This window comes from Rana temporaria, chromosome 9 (assembly GCF_905171775.1).
Source record: "Rana temporaria chromosome 9, aRanTem1.1, whole genome shotgun sequence".
Lineage (NCBI taxonomy): Eukaryota > Metazoa > Chordata > Amphibia > Anura > Ranidae > Rana > Rana temporaria.
In genome coordinates, this window is record NC_053497.1 from 51,978,564 (window position 1) to 52,001,145 (window position 22,582).

The 22,582-nt window shown below is 44.1% G+C and overlaps 2 protein-coding genes across 3 annotated transcripts in view; one reads left to right on the plus strand and one right to left on the minus strand.

Annotated features, from left to right (window-relative positions):
- Nucleotides 1–12,844, plus strand: part of MRPS18B (mitochondrial ribosomal protein S18B) — a 34,501-nt gene extending 21,657 nt beyond the window's left edge. Inside the window, exons 4-7 of the mRNA XM_040323447.1 lie at nt 2,162–2,230; nt 6,622–6,688; nt 6,792–6,851; nt 12,572–12,844. Coding sequence (XP_040179381.1) covers nt 2,162–2,230; nt 6,622–6,688; nt 6,792–6,851; nt 12,572–12,774 — 399 coding nt within the window. The 3' untranslated portion in view covers nt 12,775–12,844. The remainder of the gene's footprint in view (nt 1–2,161; nt 2,231–6,621; nt 6,689–6,791; nt 6,852–12,571) is intronic.
- A 962-nt stretch (nt 12,845–13,806) lies between these two features.
- The window catches only part of DHX16 (DEAH-box helicase 16), a 65,517-nt gene continuing 56,741 nt past the window's right edge, over nt 13,807–22,582 (minus strand). For both annotated transcript variants that reach the window (XM_040323449.1, XM_040323448.1), the window contains one exon: nt 13,807–13,914. The gene's annotated coding sequence lies outside the window, so the exon portion shown is untranslated. The remainder of the gene's footprint in view (nt 13,915–22,582) is intronic.

Consider the following 22,582-nt stretch of genomic DNA (forward strand, 5'->3'; position numbering starts at 1 on the left):
AGGGAAGCGCGCGGAGCGTGTGAGGAGGTAAGGGAAGGCGCCAAGACAGTGAAAATGGCGCTGCCTGCGGAGAGAGAAAACTCTAGGGGAAAGAAACAGTAGTAGGAAGTTTTGTGAAAACGCCGCAAACGGATCGTTTGAACGCTTGTTAAAACAGTAGTAGTTTACTACCTTCCACAGACATATGATAATAGACAAAATTACAAATTACAATAAAAAATGGGAAAAAAGAGTACAGTACATAAATATGGACAGTACCTAAGTGGATGGGAAGCGTGGAGGGAACAAGTCCCAGTCCACGAATCCCAGCAAATATAAAATACAATCTAAAAATAAATAAATCTATAAATAGTACTTCTTTGAATAGTACTTATCTGATTTCTTGCTGTGAGCAGAAAGAAAGAGGAAGTGATTAAAGGGGCAGCCCCTTATATACTAGCAGAGGCCACGTGATTGGCTGATATGCCCAAGGGGCTGCTGGGACTTGTAGTTTGTTTTAAAAGTTCTTTTATTATTACTGAAATTCACTAAAGTTGTATTTCTGCTGTGGGCATTATTAAAGGAAAGATAATGCATAAGATATGAGCCTCCTGTCTGATATATAACTATTGGTCGTGCACTCCACAAATCTGTCCTTTTATGGAAGAGTGGCAAGAAGAAAGCCATAAGAAGTCTGTTTGCAAGAAGCCATGTGGAGGACACAGCAAACATGTGGAAGAAGGTGCTCTGGTCAGATGAGACCAACAGTTAACTTTTTGGCCTAAAAGCAAAATGCTATGTTTGGCGGAAAACCAACACTGCACATCATCCTGAACACACCATCCCCCACCGTGAAATGCTTTTTTTCAGCAGGGATAGGGAAGCTGGTCAGAGTTGATGGGAAGATGGATAGAACCAAATACAGGGCAATCTTAGAAGAAAACCTGTTAGTCTGCAAAAGACTTGAGACTGGGGCAGAGGTTCACCTTCCAGCAGGACAACGACCCCAAACATACAGCCAGAGCTACAATGGAATGGTTTAGATCAAAGCATATTCATGTGTTAGAATGGCCCAGTCAAAATCCAGACCTAAATCCAATTGAGAATCTGTGGCAAGACTTGAAAATTGCTGTTCACACTCCCCATCCAATTTGACAGAGCTTGAGCTATTTTGCAAAGAAGAATGGGCAACAATTTCACTCTAGATGTGCAAAGCTGGTAGAGACATCCCCAAAAAGACTTGCAGCTGTAATTGCAGTGAAAGGAGGTTCCACAAAGTATTGACTCGGGGGGCTGAATACAAATGGACGGCACACTTTTCAGATATTTTATTGGTCTAAAAAATTGAAAATAATTTTCCTTCCACTTCACAATTATGTGCCACTTTGTGTTGGTCTATTACATGAAATCCCAATAAAATGCATTTAAGTTTTTGGTTGTAACATGACAAAATGTGGAAAATTTCAAGGGGTATGAATACTTTTGCCAAGGCACTTTATGTGGATGCTGCACTGCTTCACCAAGGCTCCTCTGTAAAGTGTGGTCTTTACACTCTATATTTGTGAGTCTCCAAGTTGGAGCACATATATAGCAGTGGAAAAATGATGTGCAAGTATGCGTGGAAGGAGCCCATGCCTCCTTTAAGAGTGCAGGGACACATCAGAAGCCCAGCTGTAGCACAGTGGCCACTTAAGACCTCCAAAGTGTCCCCAAGCCAAATTCAGCGAGCAAGCTGTACATAAATGGCAACCACCCCAGTTTATAACAAGATATGAAGTGAGGTACAAGTTATACCTTTATTTCTAGCTTTGTGTTCAGTTAGGGACAAACCACATCTCTGCACATTTTGCTTACCTTTTTTACTCTTCCGTGAAGTCTGTTTTCAAGCCAGATAAGTCAGCATAGAAAGTTATCTGCTCACAATTTCTGTCAGGGTCAACTGGGGTGTGTGTGTGTGTGTGTGTGTGTGTATATGTATATGTGTATGTGTGTGTATATATATATATATATATATATATGTGTGTGTGTTTTTTTTTTTTTTTTTTTTTCAGGCAAACAATTAAATACATAGATAAAATCCATATATAAGAACTGTTTTACCTGTCAGATTTTTATTCTTTCATTCCTAAAATGTAATAGTAAATATGTAGTCATTACTTCTACATGCTGGTTTATTTGACAGAGAGCGGGCAAGGTCTGTGGAAACCCATGTCCAATCTGTAGAGATCAGAAGCTTCATGTGGATTACAGAGTGAGTATGATCGCCAATGCATATTCTACATCCAAAAAAGGCAAACCTAATTTTTTACAGGCTTCGGCCTGACAGTGCTGAGCAGAAGTTCAGTGTATACACTGCACATGCATATTTTTCCAATGTTTTGCCCTGTAAGTGCAACAAAAAAAAAACGTTTGGAGGTTTTAAGACATCTTCATGTCTAAAATGTGCATTTAACCGTGTGAAAAAAACTCTCCGTAATTGCAAGGGTTAATGATTTGGAAATTAAGATGGTGAGAATGGATGTAAACCCGAAAAAAAAAATGTCATTAAGACTTGTACAGTATAGGATTTCATGTCATCTGTGCCCAGTCTTGCCACAAAGAGTTAATCCAGCTCTGAGCAATCTTCTCTTTTTTTTTTTTTTTCAGTGAGATAAAAAAAGACAGAGAAATAGCAGTCAGTTCTTTACATATCTTGTGCACTAGCCTTATGTAATTCCCATCCCCTCTCCTTTCTTCTCCAGATACAATGATTATGGCTCCTTCCACAGGGGGGGATCCATTGCAGCGGAGTCCATCAGCTCAGCGGGAGATCTCTCTGCTGATCTCCACTGAGCCGGCGGATGACAGGTCCGTCTCTGCTCACTGAGCGGGGAGGGGCATGTCAAGCAACACTGATTCCTATGGAAAGATCGCCAGGACGGATGGTGAACGTATCGCCATACGTCCGATTTTTTGCATATCGGAGCAGGTCGGATGTCGGTGGACATGGTCACCGCTGACATCTGTCGCTCCATAGACTTGCAGGTGCGAATTCCAGCTCCGTTCTCTGTGCAAAGAGAAAAAGCAGCTGTTCAGCGCTTCTTCTCCATTGTATCTGCGGATCAGGGGAGAGGGGGAGGTGTAGTGAGGAGGGGGCGAGAATTCAGTGTTCACAATGGAATGCATCTGCGAATCAGATGCGTTCCCATAGAAGATAATGTGCTTGCAATTCGCACCGCCCAGAACACGCACACTTTTTTGGGCAATGCGGAGTGCAAATGCAACGCACATATGTGAACCAGCCTCATTCAAATGAACGTATTTTAAAATGTCCTGCGAATTGGATGCTGTGTAAACCGCATCCAATTCGCATGGGTGTGAACCCAGCCTTACTGTTTATCAAATCTGTATTTTCAATAATAAAAAAAAAAAAAAAATTATTGAACAAACCCCCCCCCACAGTAGATCAACTATTTTTGTTGATAAAATATAATAAGAGATAAGTTGTACTGAGTAAAAAATGCCAAATATGTCAAGCCTCAGAATTTTTGCATATTCATGAAATGGCAAAAAACCACAGTACCCAAAATGCTTATAGGCAATTTCTGTCTGCTGCAATAAACGATCTGCAGTCTCTAATATGCCTCTTCTCCTTGACACACAACTATGGGCAGTTGAAGCACGAGGGGCAGGAAATGTGAGTTTTGGATGCTGTGTAACTCCCTGTCTACTTTTTGCAGGGTGCCAGGATGCTCTGCATGCCATCACCCAGCACTGAAAGAATAGCTGTAGTACTGTTTGACTTGGCCCTCTCTGGGGCTATCTCAGACACCCAAGATCACAGTGGGCTTCCTGGTGGATGTAGTGCTAACCAGCTTGAAGTTAACACTTCTGTAGCCCTCCTTGTAAACTTTTTCCATTCCCCCCCTTACTTGCAAAAAGTCTCTGCTGGTCCTTGGCTTTGAAGATGCCACAGTAATCTGTTACAGGCCCTCTTTAGATTGTCATTCTGTCTAGTAAGACCAGCTCTGTGGGCCGAGGGGCTTGCAGTGGGAGTTTGCCAAGTCCTCAAAGTTTGGACAAAGTGTGTGGCTCCATTCCATTTGGCAGTTCCTGGAAGAATGTCAGAGAGCCTTGTCTGTCTTTGTGGATGCCTTGGGAAAACGCAGGCAGCTTTCTTAGTTGGGCATCACCTTCTGTCCACATGAGAAATATCATGTGGCTCAAGTGCTGGTTGATTGCCCTTTCACTTGTTTGTTGCGGAAAAGTTAACACTTTTTTGGACCATCTTTTGGATGCCTTCCTTCAGAAGGTAACTGTGGGAAGAAGCACACTTGTACCTCTATAGTGGCAAAGATGATAGGTTAGAAACAAATGCTTCCTCCAGATCTGAAGGCATGTCTTCTTCAAAGAGAAGGCACCCCCATCCCCCCCCACTCGCGTGGTTGAAGATCCATATTTTGGTCTGTGCGCAAGAATTCACAAAAAAAATGTTTTCGTTGCAGCTCTGCTGGAAGGGAGAGGTCTCACAGCTTCCATTGCAACCTATTTATGGTTCCCAAAGCAAACATACATCCAGCCTATTTTTGGCCCTCATGTCTAAGGCTAGATTTCCACTATTGCAACCCTAAAGTCGTGCGATTTTAAAGCGACTTGAAGCAATGCCTGTGTATTCTTGAGGTCTATGGACCTCAAGTCGCATCAAAGTGGGACCAAAGTAGTGCAGGGACTACTTTTGAAGTTGCACAGATTTGAATAGTACTCATTGGAAATTATGGGGTACAACTTGTCATGCGACTTTGCAGTCCCAAGCCACATGACAAGTCACACTTATGTAAACCGAGCCTAAAGTTCCTGACGGTACAAAAATTTTATAATGGAGTTCATCCAATAATGAATTTAATTAGGGGGACTTTCTGGTGTCGGGGGATACAAAGGATGCCCACCTACACATCTTGCTTGTCTGGCCTCAACAGTGGTTTCTCTGATTCACAATAGAAGATGCCACTTCCAGTTTTGTCAGCATTCAGCATGGCCATGGCCCCCAGAGTGCTCACCGATGTGTTGGCTCCAGGTTTAGGGTTGATGAGTATATGGAATATCCCTGTAGTGGAGTCTCCCTGGAAGACTTGCTTTTCAGTGAGCATTCAGCCCAGGAATTGACCTCAAATCTGCAGACAAAACAAGTCATGGAGAAGTTTAGTTGGGTGCTAAACCTTCAGGAGAAGTACCTGTCTCGTTCATCCCAGGTGGAGTCCCTGAGATAATTAAAAAGCCCCTCAATTTGTGCCTGTATGAGGGTGCTGGGGAAGATTGGTAGCCACCTTTGATGCAGTTTCCAATTTAATTCCATAGTTTTACAATTCAGTTTTTTATTTTGGCACAAATGTCTTTGGATATGTGTATGGATATGACTCCTCTCAACCCCCATAACCCTTCAGGCTGGAAAAGCAGAGATCAAAAAAAATAAACTGTCTCTGCATTTCCAGCCACGTCCCAGGCATTGTTTACTTCTTCCGGCCCGGATGTGAAGTCATAACGTTGCGCACCGGCCTCCGAGGGTCATAGAGATGACTGGGGACCATCTGATCACCAGAAATCTCTATGCTCAACTTCCAGTGGCAACTGATTAGTTCTCTGGCTCGCTGAGCGAACCTGTACAAGCATCGGGGGGAGGGGGGAAGAGACGTCCCCTCCCGCTGCCTGTAAGAACAATCAAGCGGCTGAACTGGTGCAATGATCTTACGGTGCATGGAATCGCTGGCCGAAAAATGATATCTAGATGATGACTGTAGCTGCAGGCGTCATTCAGATATCCTCACTCAAAGTCCAGGACGTCATATGGCGTACCTTGGGCAGAAAGTGATCAATCGCTACAGTTGTCATTTGAAAATACAATTATTACCAAATTTTTATTCTGTCATACGAGAATATTCAAAACTTTAGTAAACTCTTCATTTTCGATGAAAAGCTTAGCATGCAAAGGACAATCCTTTTGTCTGATAATCCCATTGTGTGTACCAGGCTTTAAAGCAGAGCTACTTCCTAAAGTGGAACTTCCGCTCATTGGATTCCTCCCCCTCCACTGCCACAATTGGCACCTTTCGGGGGGACAGGTATTCTTTCCTACTTCTGGGAGTGACGTCACCGCCGGGCTAATAGGAGAGAGGAGCGGTGCCTCGCGCATGCGCAGTAGGGTTCCCGGCGTGAAGCCGGAAGGCTACACTGCCGAGTTCCCTTACCCGTGGCTTCACACCAGGAACCCTACTCCTGACATCGCTGTCCTCCAGGACAGGTAAGTGTTCATTTATTAAAAGCCAGCAGTTGCAGTATGTGTAGCTGCTGGCTTTTAATTTATTTTATTATTTTCACAGACCTCCTCTTTAACTGAGTTGAGAGGGGTTTTGCCTGGGTATTTGTATTGCAGAAATAAACTGAATGTTTGCCCCAGACACAGGTTAAGTGTGTTTAGCGTTTGCAGTATACAGAGTCCCTAATGTCTATCAAGAGCGAACGTCCCCTCACTTAGTCTGATAGCTGCTGTGCAAGCTAATGTAAAGACACATTTTAGTTCTCGTAATAAATGTATTGTATTTTTAATTGTTACACAAGTACATGATGGTTTAACAATTTTATGTGTTACTGCTGTTCATTTGTTTGCAGAACATCAGGTTACTTGAGCAGTTTATTTGTCCACATACTGGAGTGGTGCACGATCCGACCAAAACAGGTGTGTGCTCCATTATTATATGAGTCGCGTTCAGAATTAATTAAATTGCCTGTATAATGTACCCTAACATTCAGATATTATGCCTTTCATTTATGTGGATTAGGAGTCTGTATGGAGCAGTACAAGAAGCTTGGAAAAGCCATAACTGATGCACAAGAGCATGGTGAGTAACTGTGCCCTTCCCTTGCCTTGCTAGGAGACTCATTACTTTGTCATATCCTGCATACTTGTGTTCTGATATTTTAAGAGCATAAGCTGCCTACCAGTGGGTTTATACCTGGACTCTAGAATGCCATGAAAGAATCAAACTGTTGCTCGTGTCTTATTCTTTTAAAGTTTTTATATTGTAAAGGCATATTGTAGATACTCCTCCTTTTTTCCATACTGCATGACTCAAATGCTGCTGAATAGGAGGGTGTATGCAGAAGCAATGTTTCACTCTCCAGCCAGCTTAGGTATGTCATGTCCCATAGCAGTTAGGCCCACACCTGAAAACCCTGATGACACAGGACAGCCACATAGAAGTTAAAGGAGAAGTTCATCTTTCCTTGCATGGATCTTCTTCTGGTCTGTTGAGCGCTGTGGCAGTTCATCGATTCTTCCCGTCGGTATTATGTACAAGAAAACATACACTGACAGGTCTGCAGGTGATCTGCTAATTACTGGTGTAATGCTTTCCAGGCTCCCAAAACAAAAAATTGTAAATGCACATTTTTGTTTTATGTGCAAAAAGATGTGCATTTATATTTTGTTAAAAAGGTGAACTTATCCTTTAACACCATCCTCTGTTTTTTTTTTTTTTTTTTTTTTTAAAAACAAGAGTGGTTATATCAGTCATCGGGTACATACCAACTCACACAGAGACCTGTTCAATGTGATTGCCAAAGGAGCATTGTGGGGAAAACAAAAAAGTACTCGAAGGTGGCCCTGCCTAGTAGTACAGCCCAGCGCTTAGAAACAAGCTACAAAGATCTCAAAGTCAAACGGTCAGATGTGCATACCAATATGTAGCAGCTGCTTAAAAAAAATGAAATGTGCAAAAAAGCAGAAATATTTAAAACTCAAAGCAAAGCGTCCACAATAGCCCTGCAGCAGCGCTGCAATCAAACTTGCATTTGAAAAAAGTTCATATATATGACAGGGATGGCTGAAATTAGTCAATAGTCTTACCATAAGTGCTCCTTTCACCGGGGGATGTTCACCACGTGGGGGGGCTTGGTTCCCCTTATGGGGATGCACTCACCAAAGGTAAGATCAACAAAAGCCTTTCATACACATCCGCTTCCACCGTCTGTAGTCACCACCTTAGGTTTACTGGATATTTGGTTCCGTGATCATAGATATGGAAAATAAACATCCATTTAGAGCAGTACCGTTTTGTAAGTTTTAATACCCAAAATACCCCCCTTTACATAAATGCGTACCAAAAAGGTGATGAATTCAAGCAAATAAATTGTGTGTGTGTGCTCAGACTAACTTGACCCTGAAGACTGCTGTTTCTAAGTTCCTCCAGCGTCTCCCTGGTTTGCGTCCGTGGAGCGCACACGTCACTTCCCAAGGGCGGGACTCCTCATCAACCAAACCGGAAGTGACGTGTGCGCTCCACGGACGCAAACCAGGAAGACGCTGGAGGAACTTGGAAACAGCAGTCTTCAGGGTCAAGTTAGTCTGAGCACACACACAATTTATTTGCTTGAATTGATCACCTTTTTGGTACGCATTTATGTAAAAGGGGGTATTAAAACTTACAAAACGGTACTGCTCTAAATGGATGTTTATTTTCCATATATATGATCACGGAAGCAAATATCCAGTAAACCTAAGGTGGTGACTACAGACGGTGGAAGCTGATGTGTATGAAAGGCTTTTGTTGATCTTACCTTTGGTGAGTGCATCCCCATAAGGGGAACCAATCCCCCCACGTGGTGAACATCCCCTGGTGAAAGGAGCACTTATGTTAAGACTATTGACTAATTTTCAGCCATCCCTGTCAGCTACACTAACTGTCATATATATGAACTTTTTTCAAACGCAAGTTTGATTGCAGCACTGCTGCAGACTCTTTGCTTTGAGTTTTAATATTTCTGCTTTTTTGCACATTGTGGGGAAAACACTGGTTTTGGCAAAGTGGGAGAGGAACTAATGAGCTGTTATTACGCTCATACACTTAAAATCAAGGCTAGCCAAAATGTGGCTGGTTTAGCAGGGTGTGTGAACAACCTTGCTTGACAAGTCAAATAAACAACATTTTCAAGGAAAGCATAAGCCAGCTGTGTACTTGCTCTCCTGCCTCGATTGCAACTCTGTGTCCTACTGACTGTTGTGCATAATCTCCTTCCAGTGGCAAAAATGCATTTTTATTTTGTGTTTATTTTTTTATTGACAAGGTATAAAAAAGTCAGTAGAACAATCCTTGCACTCAACATGAGCGTTAAGGAATACAACATTGGGTACACACAAATATTACATGTGAACGGTTGGTACTGAACAATTAGTAAAGATAATGATACTCTCCAAGCATGTAAAACCTGGTTAGGAATTGTATAGGTTCATGCAACATACATATAATGGCTTCATATGACATACCTCTCAAGTGGTAGTAATGGTGAGAGTCAAAGAGCACCAGATGTCCCATACTTTACTATATTTTATGTGGGCAATGCCTATGCTCCAAGTTTTTCGTAAGGGAGTACCTGGTTCGCCATCTGAATCCATTGACTGACAGATAGGTTTATATTAATTTTATGAGTACTAGATGGCCCAACTTTTGATGAGTGCATATTTTATTACACATATGGGGACAGTAGGAGTGTATGGTACTGATTAAAGAACACTTTAATTTATGAATAATGAACACTGGACTTTTAGTTTAATTGTACAGAGTTGGGGAGGGGTTTTGTGTGTGTGTGTGTGTGTGTGTGTGTGTGTGTGTGTGTGTGTGTACACACACACACACAAATAAAAGTCTTTCCTCTTTTGGATGGTGTCACTTTAAGTTATCACTGTTGGTGTTGTATCATTCAGGGCCGGTTCACACTGGTGCGCTGTGTGAGATTGCATGTAATCTGCACCTTAGTGCAAATCACGTGCAATGTCCGTGCAGTGCGATTTCAGCCATACAGATAGTATGACTGATATCGTACCGCATTCAGAACCAAACACCCACAGGACTTTTTTTTTGGATCGCGTGTGTGTTCACACCTATGCGATCTGATTCATGTCCGAACTGTCAGTTCACAGTGTGATATGTAAGCTGAAATGGAGGTGTCATTAACATTGTATTACACTCCCCAGCAGTTTGCATATGGCAGTGTGAACTGCAGTGCGATTTGGAATCCGCAGTGGATTCGCAGGGTTCCTGCATCTCATTAGTGTGAACCAGCCGAGTGGGATTGAGTTACTGTTTTGTCATGGATGGGATGAGAAATGTTGTATATTTGTTGGGGAAATGTTTTTAACGTACTGTAGTTTAAAGCAGAACTATAGTCTTCCTTAAAGCGTACCCGCAATGGCAGCGGAGCACCCAACAGATGGTAACATCAGCTGCGGGTGCTTACCAGTATTAATTTCGTAGACTAAAACATTTTAGTCTACTAAAATACAATTAAAACTATTGAGATGACTATAATATACGACTAAAACGCCATTTTAGTCAAAAGACTACAACTAAATTGAACCCTGGTCTGTAGTGCATGTTCATGTACAACTCCAATACCATAAATAATAACTTACTTAATTTTTCACTCCAGCAGTATATAAATGAGTTTGGAAGTTGTAGAGAAATGTTAACTAATGCATTGCAATTTAATTATACCCATTAGATTTTAGGTGACTAAAATGTAGTACATTTTAGTCTACTAAAATATACTGGAGATTTAGTCGACTAAAACGGCATTTTAGTCCTAAGACTAAATTGAAATTTGCTACCAAAATTAACACTGGTGCTGGACTCCAGGACAGGCAAGTGTAAAGGCTGGCCGAAGGCTAGCCTGTGTTTGTGGGAGGAGTCTGCTGAGTACTTAAGCCTCCTCCCACGCTGGGTCCTGTGTTGGCGCCATTTCAGGTTCCCCACCCACCCGTTCCCCCAGCTTCATACACACTTTTTCCTCTTTCTACATTTTTCTATTCTCACATTCAGGGTATGCCCTCTTCTCAGGCATACCGACCAGCTAGGCCAAGGCACACCTCAGGCATTGGGTGTTAGGGTTATCACAGTTCATACTCGAAGACTGACTACAAGTTTCTATTTATTAAAAGCCAGCAGCTGCTGGCTTTTAATTCTTATTTTTTTGGTGGAACACCATTTAACCACTTGCTTACTGGGCACATATACCCCCCCTTCTGCCCAGGTGAAATTTCAGCTTTCGGCACTGCGTCGCTTTAACTAACAATTGCGCGGTCGTACGACGTGGCTCCCAAACAAAATGGATGTCCTTTTTTCCCGCACAAATAGCTTTCTTTTGGTGGTATTTGATCGCCTGTGCGGTTTTTATTTTTTGCGCTATAAACAAAACAGAGCAACAGTTTTGAAAAAAATACAATATTTTTTACTTGTTGCTATAATAAATATCCCAATTTAAAAAAAAAAATTCTCAGTTTAGGCCAATACGTATTTTTCTACATATTTTTGGTAAAAAAAAAAAAAGAAAAGCGACTGGTTTGCGCAAAAGTTATAGCGCCTACAAAATAGGGGACAGAATTATTTTTTATTATTTTTTTTTTTTTTACTAGAAATGGCGGCGATCTGCGATTTTTATTGGGACTGCGACGTTATGGCGGACACTTTTGACGCATTCACATTTATACAGCGATCAGTGCTATAAATATGCACTAATTACAGTATAAATGTGACTGGCATTGAAGGGGTTAACACTAGGGGGTGAGGAAGGGGTTAAATGTATTCCCTGCATTGTGTTCTAACTGTAGGTAGGTGGGGGGGGGGGGTGACCTATCTATGTCCCTATGTACAAGGGACACAGATCGGTCTCCTCTCCAGAGACAGGACGCTGTCTCTGTGTAAAACGGCAATGAGCGATGATCTCATGTTTACATATGAGATCATCTCTCATTGGCCGCACAGATCGCATCGCAAACGGCCACCTGTAATTGGCTGTGTCCAAGGGACACGGCCAACACAGAGTTTGCCCGCTGCATGCTCTGGAGTGGACGTCAATTGACGTCCACTTGGATTTTCGGATCCGCGCTGTAGCCGTCATTTGACTATAGCGCGGATCCCAAGCGGTTAAAAGTGTTTATCTGTAATTAAAGTTTCTTAATTCTTCTGCAAAGTCCCACAACTGCTGGGTGAGGTGTGGCAATGATTTCCCACAGCTCTGAATTTCAGAGCAGCGCTGTCACTCTGGTAGGGTGTGGCCATCAACATTGTTTTTTTTGTCAATCAGCACCTAGTCCCGCCCGCTGCTTTCAGGATTGACCATGCCTCCTTTGCTGAAACCCTCCCACTGGGAGCATGGAAGACACAAAGCTGTAGGTCAGACACCTTAGTCAGCAGAACAGTTAGAATAAAACCATTTAGATATGTGGTTTTTGGGTAGTCTGAGCTGACCATAGAGGTGCATTGAAAAAGAACAGTAAAGTGTGATCACTGTGCTAAGTAAGGACCCTGTATATGTGAAAAACAATATGCATGTACAATACAAAACAAATATAACATTGTCATCTTCCAAGAGTGAGGTGGTTATATTTGTCCGTATCTGAAAAAGGAATGGACCATGTTGTCTGTGGCAACAAGATTCTCCTTATTTATGCCAGCATCTGAGCCATTGCTATAAATGAACAATTCTCCTTTCAGACATTTTGATAAAGTAAGGGGAGAGGAAGCAAAATTTTAGTGTAATATAAAAATCTGATCTCCTTCTCAAGGTCTTCTCGAAGTGACAATACAACGCCAAGAGGTGACCTTTGGAGAATATTCATATAATCACGGAGCTGTGGCACAAACTCCTCCTGCTCCAGAAGGACTGTGGTATTCCTGGTATGAGTGGCAAGAACCACCAGCCAAAGAAGTGACCCGACTACGCAAGATGTACAGGCCACACTTGAAGAAGATGATGGGGGAAGAATAAAAATGGGTGATCATTTCTTATTATAAATGTGTATATTGATACTTGAAAATAAAATGTTAAATCCTGGGAATGTATTGAGCCTGTTTTTATTTTTAATATCGCTGAAGAAGAAAAAGTGGTGTGACCCACAGCAAGCCATCATGTTCTATTACTTGCCTACTAGGTTCAGAAAAGGAATATATAAAGAGGTTCCCCTATACTGGTGGTAGCGGCTGAACAGGAATTGGGGGCTAAAAAAAACAATACAATTATTTCTAGTAAAGACAGTTTAGAAAGTGAAGAGTTTTCTACTTGGGAGAGTATTCCTCATTTCCTATAAGTAGGATGTCTCCTAAATGGATACACAAACGCCAATAAAAAAAAATTGGCAGCTCATAGATGAGTCTGGTTTATTTTTTAGCTCAAGCACAGAATGGGGTTCATTTACAAAAAAAAAAAAAAACACACTGGAGTGCAGCTCTGCATTGAATCCAAACAGTTTGCAGTTTTTTTTTTATTTTGTCAAACCTTATTTGAACAAGCTGAAGTAGAAGCTGATTGGTTACCATGCACAGCTGTTTCTGAGTATGCCATTTTTTTTTGACTGGGAGAATCCCTCCACTAATGTATTGTTTTCAGGCAGCAGGAGAGACTGATCGGCACTGATTGTTTTTCCACACAAAGGGCCCCTCCCATGCTCAGACCAGCACTTAGTCCCCAATATTCCAGAACGATCAAAAAAAAAAACTGTCAATTTTGCCCAAGAGGATGTTTGTTGTACAGTTATGATAGAAGCAGGGAGCACAGTGGCATAGACTAGCAGGGAGAGGAGAGCTGCAGATGACAGAGGCACATAATCTGACCATGGTGTCAGGGCTCAGCAGCCCTGATAAACCATGGCCAGTTTACAGGGGGGAGGGCATAGCCAGGTTTTTTTAGATGGCAGGAGGGGCCAAATGACACAGCACAAGCACACTGCTTTTATGGGATTTTTTTTTTTTTGATAATATGACCATTATGTGTATAATTGGTGCCTCAAACAAACCAAGAAACAATGGTGAACTGAAAATTTATAAAACCTTTAATACAAAATCTGTACAAATAAGAAACAGAGGTAGGCTGCATCTTCAGGATCTGTGTGATCTTCTCCATCCCTTCTTTCTGGAAAAAAATAAAATAAAATTACCCCAAAAGTCTTTATATCCATCTATATGTACATACATTTATAAAGTCTCACAAGTTAGTGACTTGCTAAAAGGGAACCTTTAAAGTCCATTTAAGGGTGAATTCACACTGACCATGTGTTTTAGGGCACCGTTTTTATTTTTTGATCTCACAGGAGGAGTGTGAGGGAAGACATTTGCTTTTGGGGAATTTCTGTATATATTTTTTATTTATTTTTTGCAAACGGGGAGTCTAGCACAACAGCCCTAGCTATACTGAGGAGGAGGCATATGAGGAGATAGGGACAAAACTATTGGATACATCCATTGTTGTCACAATGTGACAGTACAGGGCAATTTTGGACCATATACCAGGATCTACAAAGTCACCCCCGAAAAATCCTGTGCCTATACTGCTGTCCATTGATAAGCAAGTAGGTGTGTGCAAAATGTATGCAATATGTTTGTCGTTGGGGTTTAGGGATAAAACAGAGTTAAAGCCAAGTTCCGGCCACAGAATTTTTTTTTTTTTTCCAGGCATTCCATCATAATGCAACAATAACCCAAATAAAGTTTACATGTGTTTGCTAGTGGATCTGAATTATCTTTTTTATACTCATTTAGAAAATCCTCTTCTGGCTATTGCCATGATGATTGTGGGCATGTGAAGCCCAATTGTAACATTTTCCTGTATTTGCGATGAGGTGCATCTCTCGCATGCGCAATGCTCCGGCGGCTGTAGCGCAAATTGTTTAGACAGTTGCCATAACAGGCAGAGACGCAGGAAGGTCCCATCCCCTTTGTTATGGCAACATTGATGTGATCCGCCTTAAAACGCATAATTTCCTGTTGGGAAATAGGATGTTTTTCCCAAGGCGTCTTCCAGGACAGCCCTTGAGAGATGGAGCTCCTCCCTGGACAGGAAACACATCACCCCCAGCTCTTTAAAAGGCGGTCCCTCAGGCATCTGTTCAGTTTTATGTGTTTCCTCAGAACGGAGGAGACATGTCACTGAGGAACCGTCTTTGAGAGGGATGGATCCGGGAGAGTGTCCATCTCTAAAGGGCGGGGGAAGACAGCTGGGCTGGTTGTTCCCTCACCTGGTAATCCTCTCCGTTCTTTGGGCCACGGGTTCCCTCCGCATGTGCTTGGAGTTCCCCGTTCTTCCTTCCCTCCGGTGCCCGGCGAGGGAGTGGGCAGTGATGGCGTGCATGGGCGGCGGCGTCTGACGGCGGGAAAATCTTCCTTACGGTGGACGCCGTGACCCGGAAGTCGCTGGGCGTAACCTCCAGGCCTGAATGCGCGTCATCACTGTGCGCCGGAAGCTCAGGTTCCGGTTTCTGGCGCGGGGTTTGAAGAAGGCCGAGTCGGCGCTTTCAAAAGGCAGCAAGCGTGGGCTGTACTCTGCCTATTCACCGAGCAGCATGGACGCTGCACACGCTCCAGGGGAGTCTGGCGCCGGCTCTTCACAGGTAGGCTGGCTGTGCCAGAACCTTATGCCTGTGTTTTTCACCTGTATAGGGGAGCTAGATAGGTTGTATTCCTATGTATAGCTCAGTGGGCACCTTAGAACAGGGGAGGAGGGGGCACGTGTTATGTACTTACTAAGAGTCCCTCTCTATCTCTCTCTCTCTTTTCCTGTCAGAAAGAATCAAAGGATACTAAAACCCCTTCTAAAGACAAAAAGAAATGTGCCACATGTAATGCAAGGCTTGCTTCTGGCTATACCAAAAGCTTATGTGGTCCCTGTATTACTACTGTTGTGAATAGCGAAGAGGATTCCCCGCTCAACAAAAATTGCTGACACACAGATTGCAGGTTCAGCTGCTAAACAGCAGGAGGTGCCCACCTCTCCAGTTCTGGTAGCATCAGGAACAGGTGATCCTGTAGAGAATGAGGAGATTTCCCTTGAGAATTCTGAGGCAGATTCTTCCCAGGGAGATTCTGGGCAAGAAAATGTTCAGGATGACTCCCACACCCCTACTAGATTCAAACTCTCCCAGGAGGAGGTAGATGAACTAATTGGGGCTATTCATGAGACATTGGAGTTGAAGGAGGAAAAAGCTTCGCTTTCACGTCATGATAAAATGTATCAGGGGTTAAGCAGGAAAAAACAGAAGGTTTTTCCAGTGCACAAAATAGTTTCAGACTTGGTCCTGAAAGAATGGGAGGAACCTGACAAAAGGCCCTTCTTTTCAGGTGGTTTAAAAAGGAGATTCCCTTTTGATGAGGACCCTGCTGCGGTCTGGAATCAATCTCCAAAACTTGATGCCCCACTAGCAAAGGTTTCTAAACACTCAGATCTCGTGTTCGAGGACATGGGACATTTAGCGGATCCCATGGATAAAAGAGGGGATGTTATCCTCAAGAGATCCTGGGACACGGCCATGGCTAACCTTAAGCCAGCATTAACAACCACGCGTGTGTAGCACGTAATTTGGAGTTTTGGCTCAAACAATTGCAGGAACACCTGACAGCAGGTACGTCTAGAGAAGAGCTGTTAAAATCCTTTCCCATGCTGTTTAAAGCTGTGGGCTTTATTGCCGATGCCTCGGCAGAATCAGTAAAGCTTTCAGCCAGGGCAGCTTCTCTATCAGTGGCTGCGAGGAGAACTCTTTGGCTCAAAACCTGGCCGGGAGACACTGCCTCTAAGTTACGCCTTTGCAGCGTTCCTTTTTCAGGAAATTTTTTGTTTGGCACTCCGCTAGATGAAGCGTTAGAACGCACTGCGGATAAAAAGAAGACTTTTCCTGACAAGAAAAAGTCAGGTTTCAAGAAGTTTTTTCGTCCCTTTAAAGGACAAAAGAAAAATCAGGAAAAAGGGAATTCAAACGCAAGGGGGGAAAAAGAAAGCCAATGTGCTCTTTAACCCTCCTGACAAAAATCCCAAAACCCAGTGATATCAGGATCCAAGTGGGAGGAAGATTGGGGGACTTCCTTCCACAATGGAAAAAACTGACCTCCAACAGTTTTGTCAGAGGAGTCATAGAAAGGGGTTATGCTCTGGAATTCGATCAAACACCACCAAAAAGGTTCTTGATTACACAACTGGCAAAAAATCAGACAAAAGCCCAGGCATTACAACATCTCATTGGAGAGCTTGTAGATCAGAAGGTCATAATACCAGTTCCCAAACAAGAGGAGGGTCAGGGTTTTTACTCGCACGTCTTTTTAGTGCGGAAGCCGTCAGGCAAGTACCGCCTGATCTTCAACCTGAAACCTTTGAACACGGCCATTCGATACAAAAAGTTCCGGATGGAATCGATCTATTCTGTGAAAAATCTGCTTCAGAAAGATTGTTTCATGGCAAAAATAGATTTGAAGGATGCCTACCTTCATATTCCTATCAGGAAAAGCTCCCAAAGGTTCCTCCGCATAGCCATTCAAGTGAGAGAAAAAATTTATCATTTTCAGAGTCAAGCTCTTCCCTTTGGCCTCTCCTCGTCCCCGAGGATTTTTACAAAGATTCTTGCGGAGACACTGGCCCCCCTAAGACTCCAGGGCATAATAGTCGTCCCATATTTAGACGACTTACTGTTCTTAGCACCGACGAGGCAAAAACTGCTGGCAGACCTAGTGGTCGCCCAGCAGTGGTTGACTCAGTTAGGTTGGATCATCAACCAGGAGAAATCAAACCTCATTCCCTCTCAGGAGATCCTGTTTTTGGGCTATATAATAAATTCAACAGAACAGAAGACCTTTCTTCCTCAAGAAAAAATCGATCACATAACTCAACGAGTAGCGCAAATACAGACAAATCTCCCTGTAACCATAAGGGAGATAATGTCGGTTCTAGGCCTCATGACAGCCTCCATACCAGCAGTGAAATGGGCCAGGTTTCACCAAAGACCGCTCCAGTCATTCCTTTTACAGAATCTTTTAGGAAAGGACTTGGAGGACAAAGTGTTTCTTGCAGAAAAAACAAAACAAGCACTTTGGTGGTGGAGAAACCAAAACAACCTGAAAGGAGGTCTGTTGTGGAACCCCTCGGTTGTGCTCATACTGACGACGGACGCCAGCAACCAAGGCTGGGGAGCCCATCTAGGGGATCAATGGGCACAAGGCCTTTGGAGTCACCTAGAAAAGAAGCGCTCATCAAATTACAGAGAGTTAAAAGCTGTAGCAAAAGGCATGGCAGCATTTCAAGACCAACTAAAACATCAGCATGTGCAGATCAGGTCGGACAACGTCACGTCTGTGGCGTATCTGAACAAGCAGGGGGGAACCAGGAACCCCAGCCTGATGAATATAGCCAAGGAAATGTTTGTTTGGGCAGAAGGGAATCTGGAGTCCCTATCGGCCGTCCATCTCAAAGGTACGCAGAACGGTCTAGCAGATTTTTTGAGCAGACAGTCGATCTCTCAAGAGGAGTGGTCTCTAGATCCGACAGTGTTTGCAGACATAGTTACCAAGTGGGGTCTTCCGGAAATCGACCTTTTCGCAAACAGGAAAAATGCCAAACTACCAAATTTCTTCTCTCTGAATCCAAGAGATCAGCCACTAGCAGTCGATGCCTTACAGAACAGTTGGACATTCAACCTGACCTATGCTTTCCCTCCACTTCATCTTTTGCCGAGAGTCCTCTCCAAATTCAAGATGGAGAAGACTTCCCTCATTTTAATAGCCCCCTTTTGGCCGAAAAGGGCCTGGTTTTCACTTCTACTATCCTTAGTAGATCGGCCACCCTGGATGTTGCCGTGCAGTCCGGATCTGCTGTCTCAAGGTCCGGTCCAGCACCCCAACCCAACCTTTTTGAATCTGGCGGCTTGGTATCTGAAATAGACATCCTGAAGTCTAAGGGTCTATCAGACAGGGTGATCAAAACTCTGTTACAGAGTCGCAAGCCAAATACCAGAGCAATTTATCAGAAACACTGGAAAAAATTTAATCTCTGGCTGAAAGAGAATAGGAAGAGAGAATACGATTCTCCAACAATTTTAGAATTCTTACAAGAAGGCATCGACAAGAAATTGGCTTTAAGCACTATTAAAGTTCAAATTGCGGCCTTATCAGTTTACGTTCAACGCTCACTGCAGCAAGATCCACTCATTAACAGATTTTGTAAGGCGGTTGCTAAACAACGACCGGCCCCATGCCGAAAAGTACCGACATGGGATCTTTCCATTATGTTGAAAGCAGTTATTAGAGAGCCTTTTGAGCCGATATCAGAGGCTTCTCTAAGGTTAATTACTTTAAAGACAGTCTTCTTAATTGCAATGACTACAGCTCGCAGAGTCAGCGAACTCCAGGCTCTATCAATCAGAGAACCTTACATGCAGGTATTGGAGGATCGGGTCATTCTGAGAACGGACCAATCTTTTGTTCCAAAGGTCGCTTCTTCTTTTCACAAGAGTCAGGACATTATTTTACCCTCTTTTTGCAATAAACCTGCAAACAGCAAAGAAGAACAGCTGCATCGGCTGGACGTCCGAAGATGCCTTCTTGCCTATCTAGATGCAACTAAGGAGTTTAGAACATCAGAGGCCCTGTTTGTTCTTTTTTCCGGAAATCGAAAAGGAAAACAAGCTTCAAAAGGGACAATATCCAGGTGGATCAAAATGGCCATCTTGGAAGGGTACAAAACTCTGCACCTGGACCCTCCGCAAGGCTTGAAGGCACATTCTACAAGGGCGTTAGCCACGTCCTGGGCAGAAAAAGCCGGCGCTACCCCTGAGCAGATATGTAAGGCCGCCACGTGGTCAAGCATGTCAACATTCATTCGACACTATCGTTTGGATGTCTTGAGTAATCAAGATCAGGCCTTTGGGAGAAAAGTCCTCCAAGCAGTAGTCCCTCCCTAAACTGGTGAGTGCTTGCTCATCCTCTCAAGGGCTGTCCTGGAAGACGCCTTGGGAAAAACAGAGTTAGTCTTACCGGAAACTCTGTTTCCAGGAGTCTTCCAGGACAGCACGTTCCCACCCTATGCTTTGAGGTAGGTATATATATATATATATATATATGCATGAATAATGTAAATGGTATATATGTTATTAACTGTATTTCAGCTCCGTCCTTCGGTTCTTGGATTAAAACTGAACAGATGCCTGAGGGACCGCCTTTTAAAGAGCTGGGGGTGATGTGTTTCCTGTCCAGGGAGGAGCTCCATCTCTCAAGGGCTGTCCTGGAAGACTCCTGGAAACAGAGTTTCCGGTAAGACTAACTCTGTTTTTTGTACTCACCGTAAAATCCTTTTCTCCGAGTCCATGGACGGACACGGCTCCTTAAATCTTGACAAGTGGGCTACGTTCCCTGTTTACAGGAGAGGACTAGGCAGAAACATGTTAGATAATTAAATACATGTTACATTAACAGAGTTGAACAGCCCCGCCCAGGGGGCGGTCCCTCCAGACATAACCCTCCTCACTGCAGCCTTAGTTCGTAAAATGCAGTACAAACCTGCAAAGGAGGGGTGGGTGCTGTGTCCGTCCATGGACTCAGAGAAAGGATTTTACAGCGAGTACAAAAAATCCTATTTTCTCTTATCGTCCATGGACGGACACAGCTCCTTAAATCTTGACAAGTGGGACATCCCCAAGCAGTGTCAAAAACGAGGGGTGGGAACTATATCAGTAAAACCAATTTTAACTTCACCCCAAAACAAGCAAAGCTCCTTAATGGAGGAGGTGCAACTTTAAACAGCCGCCGGCAAAAAGCAACAGCCGAAAAAAACATCAGAAGATGCAACCAATGTCAATTCTGGAAAAAAAAAAATGTGAATGGACGAGCAAGTCGCTGGCTCGCACACCTGTGAGACCGACGCATGATGTAGGGGGAAAAAAAACAGAAAGCACCACTTGCCTTGGTCGAAAGTGCCGTGACCGGAAAGGGGGGACCCACCCCTTAAGAGCATTGGCCTGTATAACAGCCTGCCTGATCCACCGAGAAATGGTCGTCGAAGAGACAGCCAGGCCCTTTTGTGGATCAGACACCGACACAAAAGATAGTCAGAACTCCGAAACTGAGCCGTAGCAGGCTGGTACACCCGCAAAGCACGTACTACGCCTAAAGTATGAAAGGCAACCTCCGTAGGATGCGCCGGCCGAGGATGGAAGAGCAATGTGCTTATTCCAGCAAAAGGCCGAAACCACCTTCGAAAGAAGGGAAGGTCGCGGGCACACCACCACCTAATCCTTATTGAGGATCAAGCATGGCAGCTCACAAGACCAGCAACTCAGAAACCCCTCTAACAGAGGTAGGGGCCACCTTCTGAGATAGTGTCAAGAGAAAATCTCTCTGTTTCCAAAAGGAAGGTTCCTGAAGAACCGAGAGCACCAGAGTTCTCTCTGGGGGAAGAGATGGGCCAAGAGGGGAAAGAATATGACAAACCCCCTGCACACAAAAAAGGGACACACCAGGAAACAGGCCGCAAAAAGGCCACTGAAAGAACACAGCCAAGGCTGAAATCTTCCCCCAAACGGTGCTTTAAGCAATTTTTAGATCCACTCCAAGTTGTAAAAACAGCAGGACCCTGGACACAGAGTACGTCCGTGGACTTCGCACCAAGAGATGTAGGCCTGCCAGGTGTGACGGTAGATCCTCAGGAAAAAGACTATCCTGCCCTCAGCATTGTTGAGATGGCCGAGTCGGACAGACCCCGGTAACTTAAAGTCTGGCTTTCAATAGCCATGTTGAGCAAGTCAGTGACTGTACAACAGGAGGAAGTATGGGACCTCGAGACAGAGGGACCTCCCACCCTGGCAACCGCCAGGTTACCTCCGCTACCAGACGCCCGATATCGGCGTGCCAAGGTCAATCTGGAGCGATTAGAATCATCGGGATCTCCTCAGCCTCCACTCTGTGGAGCAGCCGAGGAAGCAACTACAATAGAGGAACGGCAAAAAGTTGCCGATACAGACCCCACAGGGCCACCTGCGCGTCTGTACCAGATCACTATACCTGGCCACTAACCTCGACACCCTTGCGGTGGAGACGAGCGGCCAGGAGATTCATGCCCTGTGAGGCTCACCTTCTGCAAGGGAGCCGAAACACCCCAAGCACAAAGACCAGTCGCCCTGGTCCAGCATCTGGTGACTCCAGTAGTCCGCCTGATGGTAGACCAAAGCCACCCGCAGGCACCCAGAGTGAAGACCGATTGTGTGATGCCAATACCTTCACCGCAGACTGAAGAGTCTGCAATTTCTCCAGGGGAAGAAGGACCTTCCCCACCGAGGAGTCCGGATCAACCCTAGATACTCCAACACTGGGTCGGAACCTAGCATGCCCAGGATTTGTACCCTGGGTTGCACACATGGAGGGCAGGCATGCTACAACTTCTGGCCTAAACGTTTAACACCCACCCGAATCTTTGGAGGGTCTGAATGGGAATAACACATCCACTAGGTCTGAGAAAGAAGCTGCTCTCACAAGAAAGTTGTCCAAAAGGGAGGGCCACAGGCTGACAGAGACCCTTTCTCATCACGAAGCACAGAAAGAAAAAAAATGACATGCGCAAAATGGGACATGCATGTATCCGTCCCTGATGTCTGAGGACGCCGGATGGAGCACAGCTACCACCGAACGAATGGATTCCATGCGGAACTACCCGACATTCACAAAAGGTATTTAGGGCCTGAGGCCCATAGAAAACCCCAAACCTCTCGTCCTGCAGGAAAGGTAAAATTACCCCGCAGCTTAGCAAATAATACACACACACACACACACACACA